Genomic DNA, 18,889 nt, shown 5'->3' on the forward strand with positions numbered 1-18,889 from the left:
GGAACATGTGCAGAGGAGGGCGACCAAGATGATGAAGGGTCTGGAAACAAAGCCTTGTGAGGAATGGTTGAGGGCGTTGGATATCTTTAGCCTGGAAGAGAGGAAACTGAGAGGAGAAATGTTAGCCATCTTCAAATAGCTAAAGGGTTGTCACATGGAAGATGCAGCAAGTTTGTTTTCTGCTGCTCTGGAGGGTAGGGCTCGAACCAATGGATTACAAGAAAGGAGATTCTGACTAAACATCAGGAAGAACTTTCTGACAGTAAGAGCTGTTCGACAGTGGAACAGACTCCTTTGGGAGGTGGTGAACTCTCCTTAACTGGAGGTTTTTAAGCAGAGGTTAGGGACACAGGTGGCACTGTGGGTTAAACCACAGAGCCTAGGGCTTGCCGATCAGAAGGTCAGTGGTTCAAATCCCCGCGACGGGGGTGAGCTCCCGTTGCTCGGTCCCAGCTCCTGCCTATCTAGCAGTTCAAAAGCATGAAGTGCAAGTAGATAAATAGGTACCACTCTGGCAGGAAGGTAAACGGCGTTTCCGTGTGCTGCTCTGGTTCGCCAGAAGCGGCTTAGTCATGCTGGCCACATGACCCAGAAGCTGTACGCTGGTTCCCTCGGCCAATAAAGCGAGATGAGAGCCGCAACTCCAGAGTCATCCATGACTGGACCTAATGGTCAGGGGTCCCTTTACCTTTACCTTTAAGCAGAGGTTGGATGGCCATCTGTCATGGATGCTTTAGCTGTGATTCCTGCATTGCAGGGGCTTGGACTAGATTTTTTTTTTTTATATATAAAATTTTTATTGGTTTTACAACATTTTTAAGAAAAACAAACAAACACAAAAAGTGACAGACATACATGAATAGTTTCAAACATATTTTCATAAACCTCTTTTCTTGAACTTCCCCATACCCCCCCTCTCTGCATCCCAATGTCCATAATTCAACTAGCAAGTCCCAGTTGTTACTTTCTAATCTCTGTCATCTTAGTCCTCTTTTATAGTCTAGCCTTGTATCCCTGTACCCTTTTGCTTCTAGAAACCGCAACATTTTAGCATTCATTAAGTTTATAGTAGTCCTTAAGATAGCTTTTAAATTTTCTCCATTCTTCTTCCACCGTCTCTTTTCGTTGATCACGGATTCTGCCTGTCATCTCGGCCAGTGTCATATAGTCCATCACTTTCATCTGCCATTCTTCCAAAGTGGGTAAATCTTGTGTCTTCCAATACTTTGCGATGAGTATTCTTGCTGCTGTTGTGGCATACATGAAGAAAGTTCTATCTTTCTTTGTCACCAATTGGCCGACAATGCCCAAGAGGAAGGCCTCTGGTTTTTTAGAAAAGGTACATTTAAGTACCTTTTTCATTTCATTATAGATCATTTCCCAGAAGGCCTTTATCTTCGGGCACGTCCACCAAAGGTGATAGAAAGTACCTTCAGTCTCTTTACACTTCCAACATTTATTGTCGGGCAAATGATAGATTTTTGCCAGTTTGACTGGGGTCATGTACCACCTGTAAACCGGGGCTTGGACTAGATTACCCATGGGGTCCCTTCCAGCTCTACGATTCTATGATTCTGTGATGATCTTCTCTCTCTCAGTGCATTGGATAGCCTAGTCCTTCCTGCCATGTCAGGGTAGAGTCACAATGCAGTGGTTAATTTGTAACTAGAGTAGTGCTAAGGCTCAAGGAAACCTCGAAAGCACATTTCCCTGGCCTGGAAATGTACTCCAAACATTCATTCATTATCAGGGCCATTGCCATGGGTTGGGCAGGTTGGCCCCCAGCAAGGGACCAGGCCCATTGGGGAGCAAAAACAATATACACTCTGTCTCAGAGTGGCTAGGAGCCCACCTGCCTGCGTGCTGAGACAGACAGTCTGACAGAGGAAGAGGAGGTGAGACCGAGCAGAGCAGACCCAACCCCAATGGCCATAGAGGGAGTCAAATGCAGCAAAAAGCATCCTTTTTGAGTTTTTGGTCCATGGTCTGTCCCAGCCGTGGAGGTACTTTCCAAGGACACAAGGGAGCCTAGGTACGCCTTTGGTAATTGGGATATGTGCTCTTTGTGTGCTCAGATGCACTCTTTCACGTACTTCAAGGATGAGCCGGTACTATGAGGCCTGTCAGGCTTTGATGGCAGTACAAGTTGTGGATATGAGCACTTAGTTCCATACGGGGCATAGTGGCTTCATGGGCAGACAGTAGAGCTTATGTGTGAATGTTCTCCAAGGTCTGCTTTGGGCGCAACCTTGGCTCAGCCTCCTTCCCACTTTCAGGGCAGAGTCCCCAGGTTTGACATGTGAGTCCCTTCCTATAGCCACCTCCACAGGCTGGTTCCTTTCAAGCCAAGTAGAACCGACATCTCAAACCGAAACCTATTGCATGAGGTCAAATGCTTGTTGCATGGTTTTAGAAGCATGAAATCCGTAACCATGACTCAGTGTCATTCCCCTTCCTGCCTCAGACTTTCCAGATCCCTGGCAGTGGCTCTGGTGGGTGTTTGTGTGTGACCAAACCGCATGGAATTTTGCTAGGAGTTGCAGGTCTGCCTGGCTACAGCTCTGGAAAGAAACCTCATGGCTGTCTTGGCTTGCATGGGAAGCAGCCCTCTTTTCCCTGGGCTACAGATGCTTTGCTGATATAATACGGGACTAAATGTGCCACCAGGCCGAAATTCTTTCCACGCTATGCTCCTGCATTTAAGGGAGTGAGATTTGTTCACAGTCAGCTGGACCAGAGACCCTGCTGGCAATATTCGCCTCTGTGAAGGTTAGGAAGAAGAGCTGGGGGTTTAGAGCCAAGTGGATGGCTGGCTGGCTGGCTGCCCCAGGCTCTGCAATACTAACAAAGCTGAGAATTGTGACTGAATCTTCTTCTGTGTCTGGAAAGGCAGCTGTAGTTCAGTAATCACAGAAGGATGGATTAAAACACATAAACATCCAGTATTCCTGGATCCTATTCCTGGCTTGGGGAGCACACCATGACACTCCAGTATTGCATCTCCTCCTTTCAGTTATTACCAGTAGTTGATTCTAGATTCACAGAATTCTAGAGTCTAGTCCACCCCCTTGCAATGTAGGAATATGCAGCTGTCCAAAAAGAGAGGCTTAGCCTGCCTGGAACTCATATCTGTGATGACGTAAGAGCTGTCATTATATTTTTTTCTCAGCTTCCTTTCTAAATAAATGAGAACTTTGACAAAATTCAAACTCTTGGTATGTTTGCTTTGCTCATCTCTCTCTCCCCCCCCCCCCCGCTGGCATCTTTTTGCTTACCTTCCCCATCAACCTGTAGACCAGGCCTTACGGAGACCTAGGACTATTGTGGTTCCATCATTTGCTTTGCTGCCTAGGCTGTTTCTTTCTATCTCTGTCTCTCAGTGTGTGTAGTGGTTAAGAGCGGTAGTCTCGTTATCTGGGGAACCGGGTTCACGTCTCTGCTCCTCCACATGCAGCTGCTGGGTGACCTTGGGCCAGTCACACTTCTTTGAAGTCTCTCAGCCTCACTCACCTCACAGAGTGTTTGTTGTGGGGGAGGAAGGAAAAGGACAATTTTTTCTGCTTTGAGACTCCTTAGGGTAGTGATAAAGTGGGATATCAAATCCAAACTCCTCCTCCTCCTCCTCCTCCTCCTCTCTCTCTCTCTCTCTCTCTCTCTCTCTCTCTCTCTCTCTCTCACACACACACACACACACACACACACACACACACACACACCCCTTTTCCCATTTACACACCCTTTGCCAGCTCACATTCCACAGGCCAAGCTTTTTCTGGCATCCAGTAAACAAAGAGGAACTATGGTTGCCCGTGCGGGAGGGTGCGGGGTTGCAAACCCTTTGAGACTGGAGTTGAGGTAGGCAGAGTTGTCAAGAGATTTCCCAGACGCGTCCTCTTCACATCTGGCCAAGCACCTTGCCTGCGCAGCCCAAAAGGCGTGGCTGTGATGTAATGGCTGGCCGCATCCCAAATCGCAGCACGCGAGCCCCTCTTTCGGAAAGGCTTGTTGCATTTCCACCAGCCCCAGAAACCAAAAATAGGGAAGGGATTGCAGGTGGTTTTGGTTTGGAAAGGATGTCGTCATTTGCTCCGGCAGCAGTAGGGTCAACTGGAGTTCTTCCAGCAAGACTCCGGGATATGAAGCCCCCTCACTCCTTCTTAAGCCATCACCATGACTTAGTACATCGTGCCCCCTCCCGCCTCCCCAGCCTGAAGATGTGTGGGATCTGGCTGCTTTCTGTGTCTGAGTAATGGCTTTGTGCTGCAGGCTGTTTGGATAGCAGTGCGGATGAGATGAGCCAGCTGTTGCTGGCAGAGAAAAGCTGTTGAATCCAACCATCAGAGCTGTTGACGCGACCACCTCTCTCTCACCATGCCCAGCCAGGGCATCTAACAGGCATTGCTAGCCCCTTCCTCCTTGAATATTTGTGCGGTAATAAAGTGACTCCCCATTCCCTCTTTAGAGCAGCAAAGCTTTGCTCATTCATTCACCCAAATGAAGTGGAGGGCCTTAGGGGAAGGGAAACTCACATTTCCTCTCCAACTGGGATTATTGTATAGGAGTGAGAGCTCCTAAGACATTTGCCCCCACCAATGCATTTTGGACAGGGTGGTGAGTAGCCCCAGGACTCCAGTCTTAGGAGTGAGGAACCACATTTGGCCAGCAGGCCAGATCAGATTGTGGCCAACTCAACAGGCCACATTTGACAGGCGGTGGAGCTGCCCATTTGTCAGTCACCTGACAGCCTGTGATGCCAGCTGGATCTGACCTTAGCAGACATGGTAAGTACGGCTTGCATTTGGCCCTCTTAAGTTTCCTGGATGTTCCTTTGTAAACGTGAATCATAGAATCATGGAATTGTAGAGTTGGAAGGGACCCGTTTAGTTCAACCCCCTGCAATGCGGGAATCATAGCTCAGTGAAGCCATATCCTTGCATTCTCTCCACCCACCACCCCTGAATATGACATTGCTGGTTAAATGCAGTTCTAGCTCTCAGCCAGAACCTCCTTTCAGATGGTGTGTGCTGCAAAAGACCAATTCATGTATTCTGCTTCCATGTGATGCCAGTCACATGAGAGGGGAGCTGCTCTCCCCACCCTCACTTATTCTGCCGTGCCCTTGTGGGTGGTTCTTTTTAGCTCTCATGATTAACTGCAGACGACAGGCCGTCTCTACTCCAGGAATTTGTGCCATCCAAGGTAGTTGCCATACCTTATTACACCAAATAGTACGGTAATTATGGATCTCTCCAGGGTTTAGCCCTAAAGCACGTGAAATGACTATGAAGAGTAAATCTGTTCAGCCTTTTGGGGCAGCGGTGTTATGGAGCGGCAGAGGCTTCTCCAAGACAAGGGAATCACGGCATTGGCGTCCCTTCCAAATAGGGGGCGGGGGCTTAAACCCATGTCACCTATCAGAAGCCAGATCCTAGCCTGCATACCAGATTGGCAAATAGGGATGCAGACTAGGACACGGGGTGGGGTGGGGGGCAGAGCCAACAGAGCAGGAAGGCTTCCCTTGGGTCCACTCCCTGGCCATTTAAACAGCCCTCACCAGGGGCCCCACCTGCTTTCTCCCCATTGGGTTCCACACCCCTCCTCCCTTGCTTCAAGCTGATGGTTAAGGACTTTGCTGTGGCTATGGTGGTTGCTGTTTTATGGGGATGGGTAGGAATTTGTCCACCGGGCCAATTGGCTCCAACCCGGTGGTTTTGCCTACCTCATAGCAGTCATCACAACTGAGTTGGGCATTGGAGCAGTCCTTTGTCTTGGATGGAGGGGAGGTTCTCTTTTCCATCTGCCCCTCCAAACTCTGGGCTATCCCATTAAAGGGATCTGGGGGGAATGGTCCTGCGGGGGGTCACCCTATTTCATGTAAGTCTTAGGGGGGGAAACCCCCACCTGGATTGACCTACGTGTCACTTCCAGTGGGCGATTATTTTTGATTGCCCCATGAAAAGTTGTGGCCTGTTTCTATCCAAGCCAGTCTTTGTGGTCCTTTATTTGCCTACAGGTTAGGGAGTGGGGAGCACAATGTCTGGACTTGCAAGGGACTCTGAGCATGCGCAGAGCTCGTTTCCCTCTCCAAACCCCTACTCCTGTCAGGGATTAGGGCTTCCAGACCGGAGGAGTCCCAGCAGCCTCCCTTGTCAGAGAGTCATTCTTGGCCAGCCGCCTGCAGCTGAAGTCGTGGCACCTCCCGCTCCAGGCCTCAGCTCTCGATGCTCATTTTTGTGGTCCTCCTTCGCTCTGACACAGGAATTCTGGCTGGGAAGGCTCGTGCTCTCTCGCTATCTGCCAGGCCCTCGGCTTCGATCGTGGAAGGAGCAGGGTGGTGGGAACAGGGCTGAGGCAGCAGGACCGTCTAGTGCCGTTGAGGTTTTGGCAGGGGAGGGAGCTGGAAGAAAGGAGTGAGAGACTATCTGCTGACCCAGCTCTGGGGCTGGGCTGGGGGTTCCGACATGGGATGGCGGGGGGAAAAGACAGCGCACAAATGAAGTCTCTCTTCCCCAGCCACCCCCTTCCTTGTGGTTGTGCTTTGCAACCAGAGAATGTGAGGCCAGAATGGAGAAAATGGATAAGGAGATAAAGAATTTTAATGGCTTCTCAGCGATTCCCCCAGAAATGTTAACTATACTGGGGAGCCGCAGCCTAAGATTTGGCTGGCTATTAGAAAACAATAAATACCATTCAGCCCTCCTCCTCCTGCTGCTGCTCCTTGCCCCATTGTTGATCCTGATGTCCTCCTGTTCTCATGCCTCTGTAGCAATCAGTCCTCCTTCCCACCAGTATTTACTTTTTTTCTTTCTTTCATGGGACATGGGTGGCGCTGTGGTCTAAACCACTAAGCCTCTTGGGCTTGCTGATCAGAAGGTCGGCGGTTCGAATCCTTGCAATGGGGTGAGCTCCAGTTGTTCTGTCCCAGCTCCTGCGAACCTAGCAGTTTGAAAGCACGCCAGTGCAAGTAGATAAATAGGTACCGCTGTGGCAGGAGGGTAAACGGCTCTTCCATGCACTCTGGTTTCCGTCACGGTGTTTCTGTTGTGCCAGAAGTGATTTCGTCATGCTGACCACATAACCTGGAAAGCTGTCTGTTGACAAATGCCGGCTCCCTCGGCCTGAAAGCGAGATGAGTGGCGCAACCCCATAGTCGCCTTTGACTGGACTTAACTGTCCAGGGGCCCTATACCTTTCTTTTTTTTTTTTTTTTACTATTTTCTATATATTTGTAGGACATTTGCCTTCATTTGAAAATGAAGGCTAGCCATATGCCTGTGGGAAACCTGGCAGCAGGATCTGAGTAGAAGGGCAGTGTCCCCTCCTGCAGTTTCCAGCAGCAATACTTCTTCCAACTATGGAGGCAGAGCATAGCCATCATGACTAGTTGCCAACAATAGCCCTCTCCTCAATGAATTTGCCTAACCCTCTTTTAAAGCCAACTAGGTAGGTGGCCCTCACTGCTTCCTGTAGCAATGAGTTCCATCGTTCAACAATGGAATAATTTTCCTAATTATATGATTTGTAAATCCTTTATGAACTGTCACCTTTTCATATCTGAAATAAGCTTGCCGGCCAAAAATATTGTCATGACCTTCTAAGTCTAAAATATGTGAGTTCTCTAATGTCATCCATTCCTTCAACCAACAAAAACAGGCTGCCTCATAATATAGTCTCATATCTGGCACATGTGGATTTAACCTGCTTTTCTTCACAGGCTGTGTGGCTCCTCGCTGTACTCTGAAAGAGCTTCCTTGTTGCTTTGGACACACACTTTGACCTGGGGCCAAAATTCAAGAATGGCGCAGGTTCTGCACATGGAGACCACTGCTTTCCCAGGTATGTGTGCATGTGCGTGAACACTTTTCGTTTGGACAGATAAAACTGCAAGATGGGGCATCAGGCCTGCTGGATGTGATGTAAGGCCAACCCTCAAATAAAATTCTGAAGATCCATTTCCTAGATTTGATAGGGAGAGGGTATTTGATGCAGAGGTTGATAGGAAGCAGTAGTGGTATATTCTGAAGTGCAGGGGCTCATCAGGGCAGTCCCCATAATCACACCCCCCACCCCATGTTCCCAAAATTAAGAAATGCAGCTGTGTAAAGAATTGTTACTACAAAACTGAAGGCAAATTATTAGCCTTTCAAAATGTATTGTGGCCCTGAATAGTCCTGCACCCCAGAGTCTGTGTACACCATTTTGAAGTTTTCCCTGTGGGTTTCGTAACTTCCATAATTTGATTTTTAAAATATTTTATGCTGCTTCTGGAAAATGTCTGATTCATCTTGAGCCTCCACACAAAAGCAGTACAGTGGTACCTCGGGTTACATACGCTTCAGGTTACAGACTCTGCTAACCCAGAAATAGTACCTCAGGTTAAGAATTTTGCTTCAGGGTGAGAACAGAAATTGTGCTCCGGCGGCGCAGCGGCAATGGGAGGCCCCATTAGCTAAAGTGGTGCTTCAGGTTAAGAACAGTTTCAGGTTAAGAACGGACCTCCAGAACGAATTAAGTTCTTAACCCGAGGTACCACTGTACCATACTAAAAACAAGAGAATCTACTGGGACATGGGGGTCACATGAGCTATTGTAGGCATTCCGCTGTCATCAGCTGTTAAGTTGTAGAGAAATAAGCTGAGGCTTCAAAATAAAGCTCTTAATGTGTAGGGTTGGTCCACACTTCTGTTTCTCTCACCGCTTTCTGCTGGGAAAACCTGCTCTTTAGCACCAAATCAGAGCAAACATCAATTGGCTTTTTCTATAGTTGTGTAAAAAGAAGAAGAAAAAGAAGAAAGACTTGCTGATTTACCAAGAAAACAGAAATTCAACACACACACAACTGAGGGAAATACAGGCTACAGACTTTAAACCCTTACATATGGGGAGAAATAAGAGTACGTTTGCACTCAAAGGCAAATCCACTTACCATATTTTTCCGTATATAAGACTATATTTTTTCCTAAATTTTTGAAGTTGCGTTGTCTTATACACGGATAGTGCATAGTGCATTGTCTTAATTTTGAGTCCCCAGAATTAGGAATCGTCTTATACATGGGGGCGTCTTATACTCGGAAAAATACGGTAATTCACACTTTCAAAAACACTGCCATCTTTCAAAATTCACACTCCTCCAGATTTTGCCATTCAAGTAATTTGTACAGAAATGAATGAATAGATTTATTTCGGTCACTGACCAGAGTGTATATGGAAATGAAAAATGTAAAATACTCAGGTGAAGAGTACATAGAAATGCACCTATTAGTGAAGGCAGCATACAAAAATACTGTATGTTAGGAGAACGTGCATTAGAAAATGAGTATTTTAGGAGACATGCTGCAGACTGCGGTGGAAATGTGAAGTGAACTTAAGACTGGGAAAATGAGAACTGAAAGAAATCAAAATTGTCATTTTCACCCAACCTTCACTTGTTTGAAATTGGTGCCACTTGTCAGTGGAAGAACTCCTGTGGTGCCACTGAAAAATCATAAACGCCTCAATTGCTCCAAAGTTAGTACATGATAGTTGTTTATTTCCTTGACATCTGATGGGAGGGCGTTCCACAGGGCGGGTGCCACTACCGAGAAGGCCCTCTGCCTGGTTCCCTGTAACCTCGCAGTGAGGGAACTGCCAGAAGGCCCTCGGAGCTGGACCTCAGTGTCTGGGCTGATCGATGGGGGTGGAGATGCCCCTTCAGGTATGTTTGTTGAGCCAGGACATGATGGTCCCAACTTCACCATGTATTTGAGATGATCAGTGCATTCTTACGGGTGCTCAACTAATTACAAAAACAAAGGAATGTTTTAAGCTGATCTCTTACCCCCTGTGCTCTTGCAGGGAAGGCCAATCCCGCCTCTGCTACGGCCTTCCATGGGAAGGAGCAGGACTTGCCCTATTCCGTGGAGACTCCCTATGGCTACCGCCTGGACCTGGACTTCCTCAAATATGTGGATGACATTGAGAAGGGCCACACCATCAAGCGCATTCCCGTCCACCGCCGACCACGCTACAGCTCCCTGCCAAGAGGCTATGGTTACACTGGCTCATGGTGGACCTCCACCGAGTCCCTCTGCTCCAACGCCAGCATGGATAGCCGCCACTCCTCCTATTCCTACTGCGGGCGCAGCTTCTACCCACAGTACGCCACGCCCGGCAGCTTCAATGCCCGCGTGGAGAAGACCTTGCTGGATGCCAGGAAGAAGCTAGAAGACCAGGCGGATTCTGGAGATGGAGAAAGGACCAGGGCAGGTGGTCTCGGGAGCCTCCACAGCAGCGTGTCTGGATCAACAAGCTCCTTGGTAGGAAGCCAGTGCCTTTCCCGCCAGACTTCCTACAATGGCTCACAGCAAGGCGCCCCTGGGCAGTTCACGCCCATCGGCTCAGGACTCTCCACCCCAGTCTCCCCAACGCCAGGTCACCTCCAGCATGTCCGGGAGCAGATGGCCGTAGCCTTGAAGAAGCTGCGCCAGTTGGAGGAGCAGGTCAAGATGATCCCAGTGCTACAGGTGAAGATCTCTCTTTTATATAATAACTTTTTATTTGGTTTTACATATTAAAATTTACATTCAAAGTCGTAAGTAATAAAAAGGTAAATAAACAAAGATTCGCCCGAATCTCTGGGCTTCTTCCCCCCACCCTTCCATGGGTTCCATCACTAGTCCTTTTCTGCTGCATATTTTAAGCCACTACAAATTTTAAGTACCCCATATATCCCTAGTTCTTGTTACACTGCAAGTGTTATTCAAATCCTGCTAAAGAGTTCAAGTGTTTACAGTGGTCTCCAAGGTAAATTATAAATTTCCCCCATTCTTTGTTGAAATTCTGGTCTTCCTGGTTTCTGATTTTCACCATCCGTTTGGCCTTCCATTCCTCTCTGGTGGGAACTTTGTCTTCCTTCCATCTCTGTGGCTAAGAGCATCCATGCAGCTGTCGTTGTGTACAGAAACAGTCTTTTGTGCTCCTTTAGTATTTCTGCACCTAAAAAAAGCTTCTGGTTTTTTAACAAAAGTTATTTTAAACATTGTTTTTTCCAATTCATTATATAGCGTTCCTCAGAATTCTTTTACCACCTTGCACTTCCACCACATATGGTAAAAGGTGCCTTCTTTTTCTTTACATTTCCAGCAAATATTTGAACTTGTCCTATACATTTTTGCTGTTTTACTCGGAATTAAGTACCAACGATACATCATTTTCATGTGCTGCAGGTGAAGATCTCGGTGCTGCAGGAGGAGAAGCGGCAGCTGAGTGTCCAGCTCAAGAGCCAGAAGTTCTTGGGGCACCCGGGGGGGTTCGGCAAAGGAAAATCCAGGGGGGAGCTCTACATAGATATCCCCGAGGAGGGGGCTGGTGGAAATGAGGAGGGCAGTGCGGGGCCTGATGCAGGAGGCAGGATGGACAAGAAGGAAGTGAGGTCAGTGGGCGTGGGCATGTCAGCCGAAGAGGCAGAGGTGGGGAGGTGCGATGTTGGGGTGGTGGTCAAGGAGGAGGAGTTGGGGTTGCCTTCCCCGGAGGAGGAGAGCCAGCGCCAGGCGGTTCAGGCCCTGTCCGCCAAGATTGCCGTGCTAGAGGTGCAGCTGAAGAGGGCGCTCCAAGAACTTCAAGCCGCCCAGCAGAAACTGGAGCTGCAGGGCAAGGAGAAGGAGGGCAAAGGAACGTTCAGTGTTGGCCTGAGAGAATGGGAAGTAGGGGGAGAGGGTCCGGGACAAGGGGGTGGCAGAGAGTTTCAGAGGCCCCAGGAAGTCCCCATTCGGGTAGATACAGTCAAGGTTGTCCAAGTGGAAAGGGAGCCAGAGGTCGCCGCCAGCACAGCCACAGGGCTGGACCACAGGCCGCAGAGGGCACAGAGCTTGGAGAACAAGGAGTCCTATGCCAGCCTCAAAGCTTTGGCGGGCAAAGACGCAGGGTTGGAAGAAGCGATGGTGCCGCTCTATGCCACATACCGCAGCAACGAGGTGATGGAGACCACGTTCCCAGTCCATGCTGGCGCAGAGAGCACAGCTACCACCTTCCACACTGTGAAAAAGATCAGCATCATTGGCACAGATGGGAATGGACAGCAAGATACAGCAGGTAAGCTCTCTCTCTCTCTCTCTCTCTCTCTCTCTCTCTCTCTCTCTCTCTGTGTGTGTGTGTGTGTGTGTGTGTGTTTCTGAAGGAGAATACACTCACCCCAACTGTGAAAAATCTGTCGCATCTTCCTGCATTGCAGGAGGTTAGATGAGGTGGCCCTCAAGGTTCCTTGCAACCTTACAATTCTGTTACTCTTCCCACAAATCCCACCAGTACTCAGACTAGGGCTCCCCACTCTAAATAAACATTTTCTGTCATTTCTTCATCCAAGTCCTTAGGTAAAGGTAAAGGGGTAAAGGAACCCCTGACCATTAGGTCCAGTCATGGCCGACTTTGGGCTTGCGGCACTCATCTCGCTTTATTGGCCGGGAGCCGGCATACAGCTTCTGGGTCATGTGGCCAGCATGACTAAGCCACTTCTGGCGAACCAGAGCAGTGCACGGAAACGCCGTTTACCTTCCCGCCGGAGCGGTACCTATTTATCTACTTGCACTGGCGTGCTTTCAAACTGCTAGGTTGGCAGGAGCAGGGACCGAGCAATATCCCCATAGCGGGGATTCGAACCGCCAACCTTCTGATCAGCAAGTCCTAGGCTTTGTGGTTTAACCCAAAGCACCACCCGCGTTCTCCCATCCATGTCCTTAGGGTACATAATAAAACAGCAAAAATAATAATGGGGAAATGGTGGTAAGGATCTTTCCATTCAGTTTGTAGCACGTCAGATGTGCTGTTGTCATGTGAGACCCAAAAGTCTTGGCCAAGAGAAGAGAACAAGCAGCTTGACTCTCCTTCCTCCCCGCCTCCCAAATCTATGCTTCTCTTTGTTTACTTGTGGACTGGATGTTGTGCTCACCTGCTGCCTTTGAATTGGGCGTGCCAGGAATACCCTGTAAAAGCTGAGATGGGTTGGGTGCATTCTCTGAACTGATTGATTTTTTTTTTTAACCTACCAAGTATAAAGCTCTATATCAAATTTAAATGACCCCCCCATACCAGCTTAAATCTAGCTGCCAGAGAACAAAACAATCGAATTAAAACAGCCTGGAAAAAGTCCCAGCTTTGGTGAGTCTGCAGGGAAAGTGAGTCCTGGCAGCCCTTTTTTCTCTTCCTTGTCTGGGCTTACCAGAAAATGCACGCCCTCGTCTTTCTCCCTCTCTCTGGACTCAAATCAGTGGCAACGCTCGGCTGTTTTCTCCCTGCCCCGTAAAAGGCTTTTGTGTAACTAATACACTGATTTTTACCAGCTGTTTATAGCAGGAGCAAGGGAAAGAGAAACTCTTAAAATAGTCTGTGATGTTCCCAGGGTGAGATCAAAGGTTCTGGAATGAAAAGATGATTGGAAGCTCCATTTATGAGCCAGCTATGCCACAAAGAATTGGTGGAAAAAGAGCTCTCACGAGTCAGGAACCAGCTTGAGCTCCACGTCCCTGGAGAGCCCAAGAAGAGACTGGTGCCCCTCCTAATTCTCTTGGAACTGGGTGCATCCTTTGCTCAGCATATAAAGGCCACAGCAGAAGCTCCAGAATAATCTGGATTTGAACTTCTAGCCACCTGGGGATAAGCTGCTGAGAGCTTGGTGCCCACATATGGGCATGAGCCGGGGGAGGTTGTTGTGGGCGCTGTATTAAATGGTTAAGGTTTTCCAAGTTTATTTTCAGCTGCTTGGTGGAGAATCCAGCTACATGGATTCCAGAGGTTTGGGGGGAAAGAACTGAAGGCCTTGGACGCTATGAGCTGATTTCACACATTGCCATTGTACATGTTCACAGTTGGGCAATACAGTGGTGCCTCGCAAGACGAAATTAATCTGTTCCGCGAATCTCTTCGTCTTGCGGTTTTTTCGTCTTGCAAAGCACGGCTATTAGCAGCTTAGCGGCTATTAACGGCTTAGCAGCTATTAGCGGCTTAGCGGCTTTAGGAAAAAGGAAACAAACTCGCAAGAACTCGCAAGACGTTTCGTCTTGCGAAGCAAGCCCATAGGGAAATTCGTCTTGCGGAATGACTCAAAAAACGGAAAACTCTTTCATCTAGTGAGTTTTTCGTCTTGCGAGGCATTCGTCTTGCGGGGCACCACTGTACCTTTGTTAGAACCAACCAGAAACTCACAGAAACGCTGTAGGCAGAAAAACAAAACACAATGGTTGGAGGACATTTTCTCAGAATCCTTTGAAAGCATCTCTTCCCCTGGGGCATGAAGCTTCCGATCTCTACTCCCCACCTCACAATACCTGTTGCCGAATGTTCGTACAGGGAAATTTGCCCCTTTGGAGGTCAGTGAACAAAATCTCCAAAATGACTGTTTACCAGCCTGATTTTCCATCTTCCTGGAGGATTTGGTGCAGCTCAAAATCTTGCACGGTCTCCTCACACCAACAGAACCAGTTCAGTAAGAGATCACCCTCTTTCCTTGGATTGTGGCAGCTGTGGGCAGCCTGTGGGGTGGAAGGATTGCAAGAGGAGAGTCTGCAAGGTAGAGCCAGAGCCCAAGTCAGGATGCCCAGCTCAGTACAGGAGCCATGACATCCTACCTGGTGAGTAATGCCTCAGAGAAGCTAGTGCTGATGCAGTTGCCTCTCTCCTCTTCTTCCAGAACTTCATGGGTCATTAGAGAAATCAGTTCCTGACTCCCTCCAGACAGAGCAAGCGGCTCCCTGCATATCCCAGGAGCCTCAACGAGAGGCACGAGATGAGGGAGAGGACCAAGGTAAGGACTGGGATGGAGAGAGGTGCCATGGCCTCCTCCGTAGAGAGCCTTCCATATACGTAGGGCTGCCTCTGAAGACTGTTCGTAAACTTCAGCTAGTGCAGAATTCAGCGGCCAGGTTGTTCACCGGAGCAAGATAGTTTGAGCATATTACACCGATCCAGGTCTGACTGTACTGGCTAACAATCACTGTATTTTTCGCTCCATAAGATGTACTTTTTCCCTCCTAAAAAGTAAGGGGGAATGTGTGTGCGTCTTATGGAGCGAATGTAGGCAGGAGGCTCTGCTCATCGCTCCCTTTAAAGAGCTGCGTGGAGCGTGTGTGCGGGTCTTGGGGGCTTTTCCCCAAGGAGGGAGAAGGGCAGCCCGTCAGCTCCACGCGGCTTGTGAAAGGGAGTGCTGAGCAGAGCCTGGGATGCATACAAGCTCTGTTCAGCGCTCCCTTTAACGAATATATATATTTTTTGCATTCCCCCTCTAAAAACTAGGTGCGTCTTATGGTCAGGTGCATTTTATGGAGCGAAAAATGTGGTAGTTTCCGGGCCCAATTCCAAGTGCTGGTTTTGACCTATAAAGCCTTAAACTGCTCAGGACCACAATACCTCAAGGACTGCCTCTTTCCATATGAACCTACCCAGACCCCGAGATCATCTTCCGAGGCCCTCCTTCGTGTGCCTCCTCCTCAAGAGGTCCAGAGGGTGGCAACATGAGAACGGGCCTTTTCTGCAGTGGCTCCCCGTCTGTGGAATGCTCTCCCCAGGGAAGTTCGCCTGGTGCCTTCATTATACACCTTTAGGCGCCAGGCAAAAAATGTTCCTTTTTATCCAGACCTTTGGTTGATCTGGTTGATATCCTATACCCTTTTAAAATGTGCCTCTTTTCTTTGGGGGGGGGGGGTGTTATTTATATGCTGTTGCTTATATTCTGATTATATGTGTTGTGATCTTTTCTGTGAAGCGCCCTGAGACCTCCAGGTATAGGGCGGTATATAAACTATAATAATAAGAATAAGAATAAGAATACACTCTAATGGACTGCTGCCACCTCCTCCATTTCCCCACAGCTTCATTCACAGCAGGGATTCGGTCGATCATGAAGAAGAAGGAGGATCCTACAGAGCTTCTGGCCAGCAAGAAGAGCCTGCAGTTTGTTGGTGTCAATGGAGGGTATGGCGAAGCCTCTGCTCCCAAAATAAAAATAGAATGAGAGCCTTCCAGTTGGCTCTTGAGTCCAGTGAGGCTGCAGCCAGGCGGTGGCAGCAGTTTCCCACACTCCTGGTTGCCTGATTTCACCCTAAACCTGGAATGTAGGAAGGCAAATATCGCCGCCACCACAAAACAAAACACACAGAGGTGTGGGATTTTGCGCCAGAGTTGTGCTATTTGCAGGATTTCCACTTGCAGGAGCTAGGAGGTATTTTCAGTCCCCATGTGGCTTGTGATACAAGATCAGCACACCTGGCACCTGGGAAATCCTCTGCCCTGAAGTGCTCTAATGGCACAGAGCTAGGCAGAACTAGGCACAGAGCTTTTCAGGAGGTTTCCCTATTTCTCCTCTCTGCTCTGGGGGTGGGGGGTGGGGGGGTGCTGGCGCCTAGGACTGTTTTCTCTGTTTTTCCTTCTCACTCCCTTGTTGCCCCCACCCCACCCCAGGTATGAGTCCACCTCCTCTGAAGACTCCAGCACAGCTGAGAACGTCTCGGACAATGAAAGCACCGAGAGCGAATACCATGAGGCAAGCGAGGGGCTCCCTGCAGCCCAGGCAATGGCAGTGGAGCCCCCAAAGCTGCCTGGGACAGCCGCAGCCGTATCTCGCCCTGGAGTCTCTGCCGAGAGCGGGGAGATGCCAGCCGCAGAAAGCGCCAGCAAGGAGCCACCAGGCAAAACAGGGTAACCATCAGCCTTGGGCGTCTTCCCGGCTGTCATGACTTTGCGCCCCAAATATTCCACATTCTCTTCTCTGGAGAAAGAAAACTTTACTCCCAGAATGAATGATTCAATACACATAGAACGTGTACCGCCTCTTGCTCATTCTCACAAATACCATTTGCTAATATTTTGGCCAGAACTGGAGTATCATGAATGGAAGGAAGGGCAATTTTTAAAAACCAGAATACAGGGAAGAAAAGTGAGGCAGCAGAAAGGGAACGGTTGAGATCACTGAAGCTTTGCACATATCGTCTTCAGTCGCTGTTCAGATATCTCTCTTTTACTCTGGACAGGAAATTCATAGTCAGATTTTCATAGCGCATAGCTGTAACATAAGCAGAGTTTATAATGTTACACCTGTCTTCCTCTCTCACAGGAACTCACTGTCCAAAAACTAACTTCCCCTGTGTTCTTCTTTCTATCTACCCATTCCAGGACAGGACTCAGCAAGGAGCTGCTTTCAGCTTGTGAAGTCCTTCAGAAATACCTGGAGAGCCCCAATGAACACATGGACGAAGAAATGGTATACCTGCCCTCTCATTCTGGAGGGCGGAAGCTCTGGAGGGTGGAAGGGAGCTTAAAGTGGGAGCATAGCTCTCATTTGTTGTTGTTGGCATCTGTGATACTGTAGAGCAGTGGTTCTCAACCTGTGGGTCCCCAGATGTTATTGGGCTACAACTCCCATCATCCCTAGCTAGCAAGGCCAGAGCTCAGGGATGATGGGAGTTGTAGTCCAACAACATCTGGGGACCCACAGGTTGAGAACCGCTGCTGTAGAGGCTCCTGATTTCATGGAAAGGCGTTTTGCTGGCTCAGAGAGACCTAAAGAAACCATTTGATCCCTATCGACATGGAGAGGAGGTTATCTCTTAGAGAAGAACTCCCAGATTTGCCATTTGCACAGGGGCTTCCCTGCCACTTCACGGAACCACAGTTCCCTGGGGTTGGCTTCCTTTGGGAAACCATGCTGGTTAAACCAAATTAAAAGTGTATTAAGGCTCTAAACCTAGGGCCCCAAAGTTTATTGCTTGTGGGGAGATGAGGAGGAGTGCTGCTGGGGTGGAACAGGGAGGGGCAGCTTTGCTGCAGAAAAAGGGGCAGGAAGAAGATCTCCCAGCAGTATTCAACAGATCAAGGGCCCAGAGGCCTTGGACCGGATGGGTTCTAAGGCCTTGTCAATATCCCCAGTGCTCCCAGTCCCTGATTCCTCAGCTGCGAAAGCAAAACCAAAGCACCCCACAACCACTGTCTTCCACCCTGGCTATCAGGAACTGGCGGGGCTTCCGATGAGATAGTGAGCCTGCCACACAATCCCTTTCCCAACCACTAATTGGGACTGCTCCTCCTGTTTGCCATGGTGTTTGCAGAGGGGGAGACGCCCGAGGAGACCCAAAAGCGTCTAGCAAAGAAGACAAAAAAGTGGGACGTAACAGCTTCACACACCTGACAGTTGCCACGGCTGCCCTTTCCTTCCTGTGTTTCCATAGAAATTGGCCTATACTGCCGTGCTCCACTATTGGCTGAGGCTTTCCTGCCACAAAGAAGCGGATCCAGAATTGGTCTCGCAGCACTTGGCTGCCTTCCGGTGCATCTCCCCACACTTGCTGGAATTCATCATCAATATGGCCGACGCCAACGGCAACACGGCCCTCCACTACACTGTCTCACATTCCAACTTCCCAGTGGTCACAAAGCTTCTTGAAACAGGTAGGTGGGCATAGAGAGAAATGGGGAAATCTGGAATCCAGAGGCGGGCTGGCCCACAGCTTGGTGGTTCACTGGGGCATCCCTTTTGCTGCAGCTTCTTGTGCTTCAACTGCTCAGCACCTTTGGAACTCCATGTGGCCTGAAGCTCGTGCCTGCCACCATTTGGGTGTCCAATCAGGCTAGCTATTTATGGCAGGGATGGGGAGCCTGATGCCCTCCAGATGTTGCTGGACTATACCTCCCATCTTCCTCCTAGTGGTGCAGCAATAAAACTGCTAGCACACTTGCAAAGCTAAGCTGGGTCCGCTCTGGTTTCAAATTGGACGGGGGACCATGCATTGCGGGGAGGGGGGTGGACTAGTTGGCCCTCAGGGTGCCTTCCAACTCTACAATTCTTTTCTTTTTTAATTTTATTCATTTTTCCTTTTTCATTCATTACATACATCTCAAATTCTTAACATTTACTATATATTCTTCCCTC

The 18,889-nt window shown here is 48.9% G+C and overlaps 1 protein-coding gene across 1 annotated transcript in view; it reads left to right on the forward strand.

The window, feature by feature from the left end:
* Positions 1 to 18,889, forward strand: part of KANK2 (KN motif and ankyrin repeat domains 2) — a 43,710-nt gene that overhangs the window by 18,206 nt on the left and 6,615 nt on the right. Inside the window, exons 2-9 of the mRNA XM_081176269.1 lie at positions 7,715 to 7,836; positions 9,835 to 10,502; positions 11,205 to 12,069; positions 14,660 to 14,773; positions 15,837 to 15,939; positions 16,426 to 16,662; positions 17,137 to 17,224; positions 18,189 to 18,408. Coding sequence (XP_081032395.1) covers positions 7,797 to 7,836; positions 9,835 to 10,502; positions 11,205 to 12,069; positions 14,660 to 14,773; positions 15,837 to 15,939; positions 16,426 to 16,662; positions 17,137 to 17,224; positions 18,189 to 18,408 — 2,335 coding nt within the window. The 5' untranslated portion in view covers positions 7,715 to 7,796. The remainder of the gene's footprint in view (positions 1 to 7,714; positions 7,837 to 9,834; positions 10,503 to 11,204; positions 12,070 to 14,659; positions 14,774 to 15,836; positions 15,940 to 16,425; positions 16,663 to 17,136; positions 17,225 to 18,188; positions 18,409 to 18,889) is intronic.

This window comes from Podarcis bocagei (assembly GCF_964188305.1).
Source record: "Podarcis bocagei genome assembly, chromosome: 17".
NCBI classification, from domain to species: domain Eukaryota; kingdom Metazoa; phylum Chordata; class Lepidosauria; order Squamata; family Lacertidae; genus Podarcis; species Podarcis bocagei.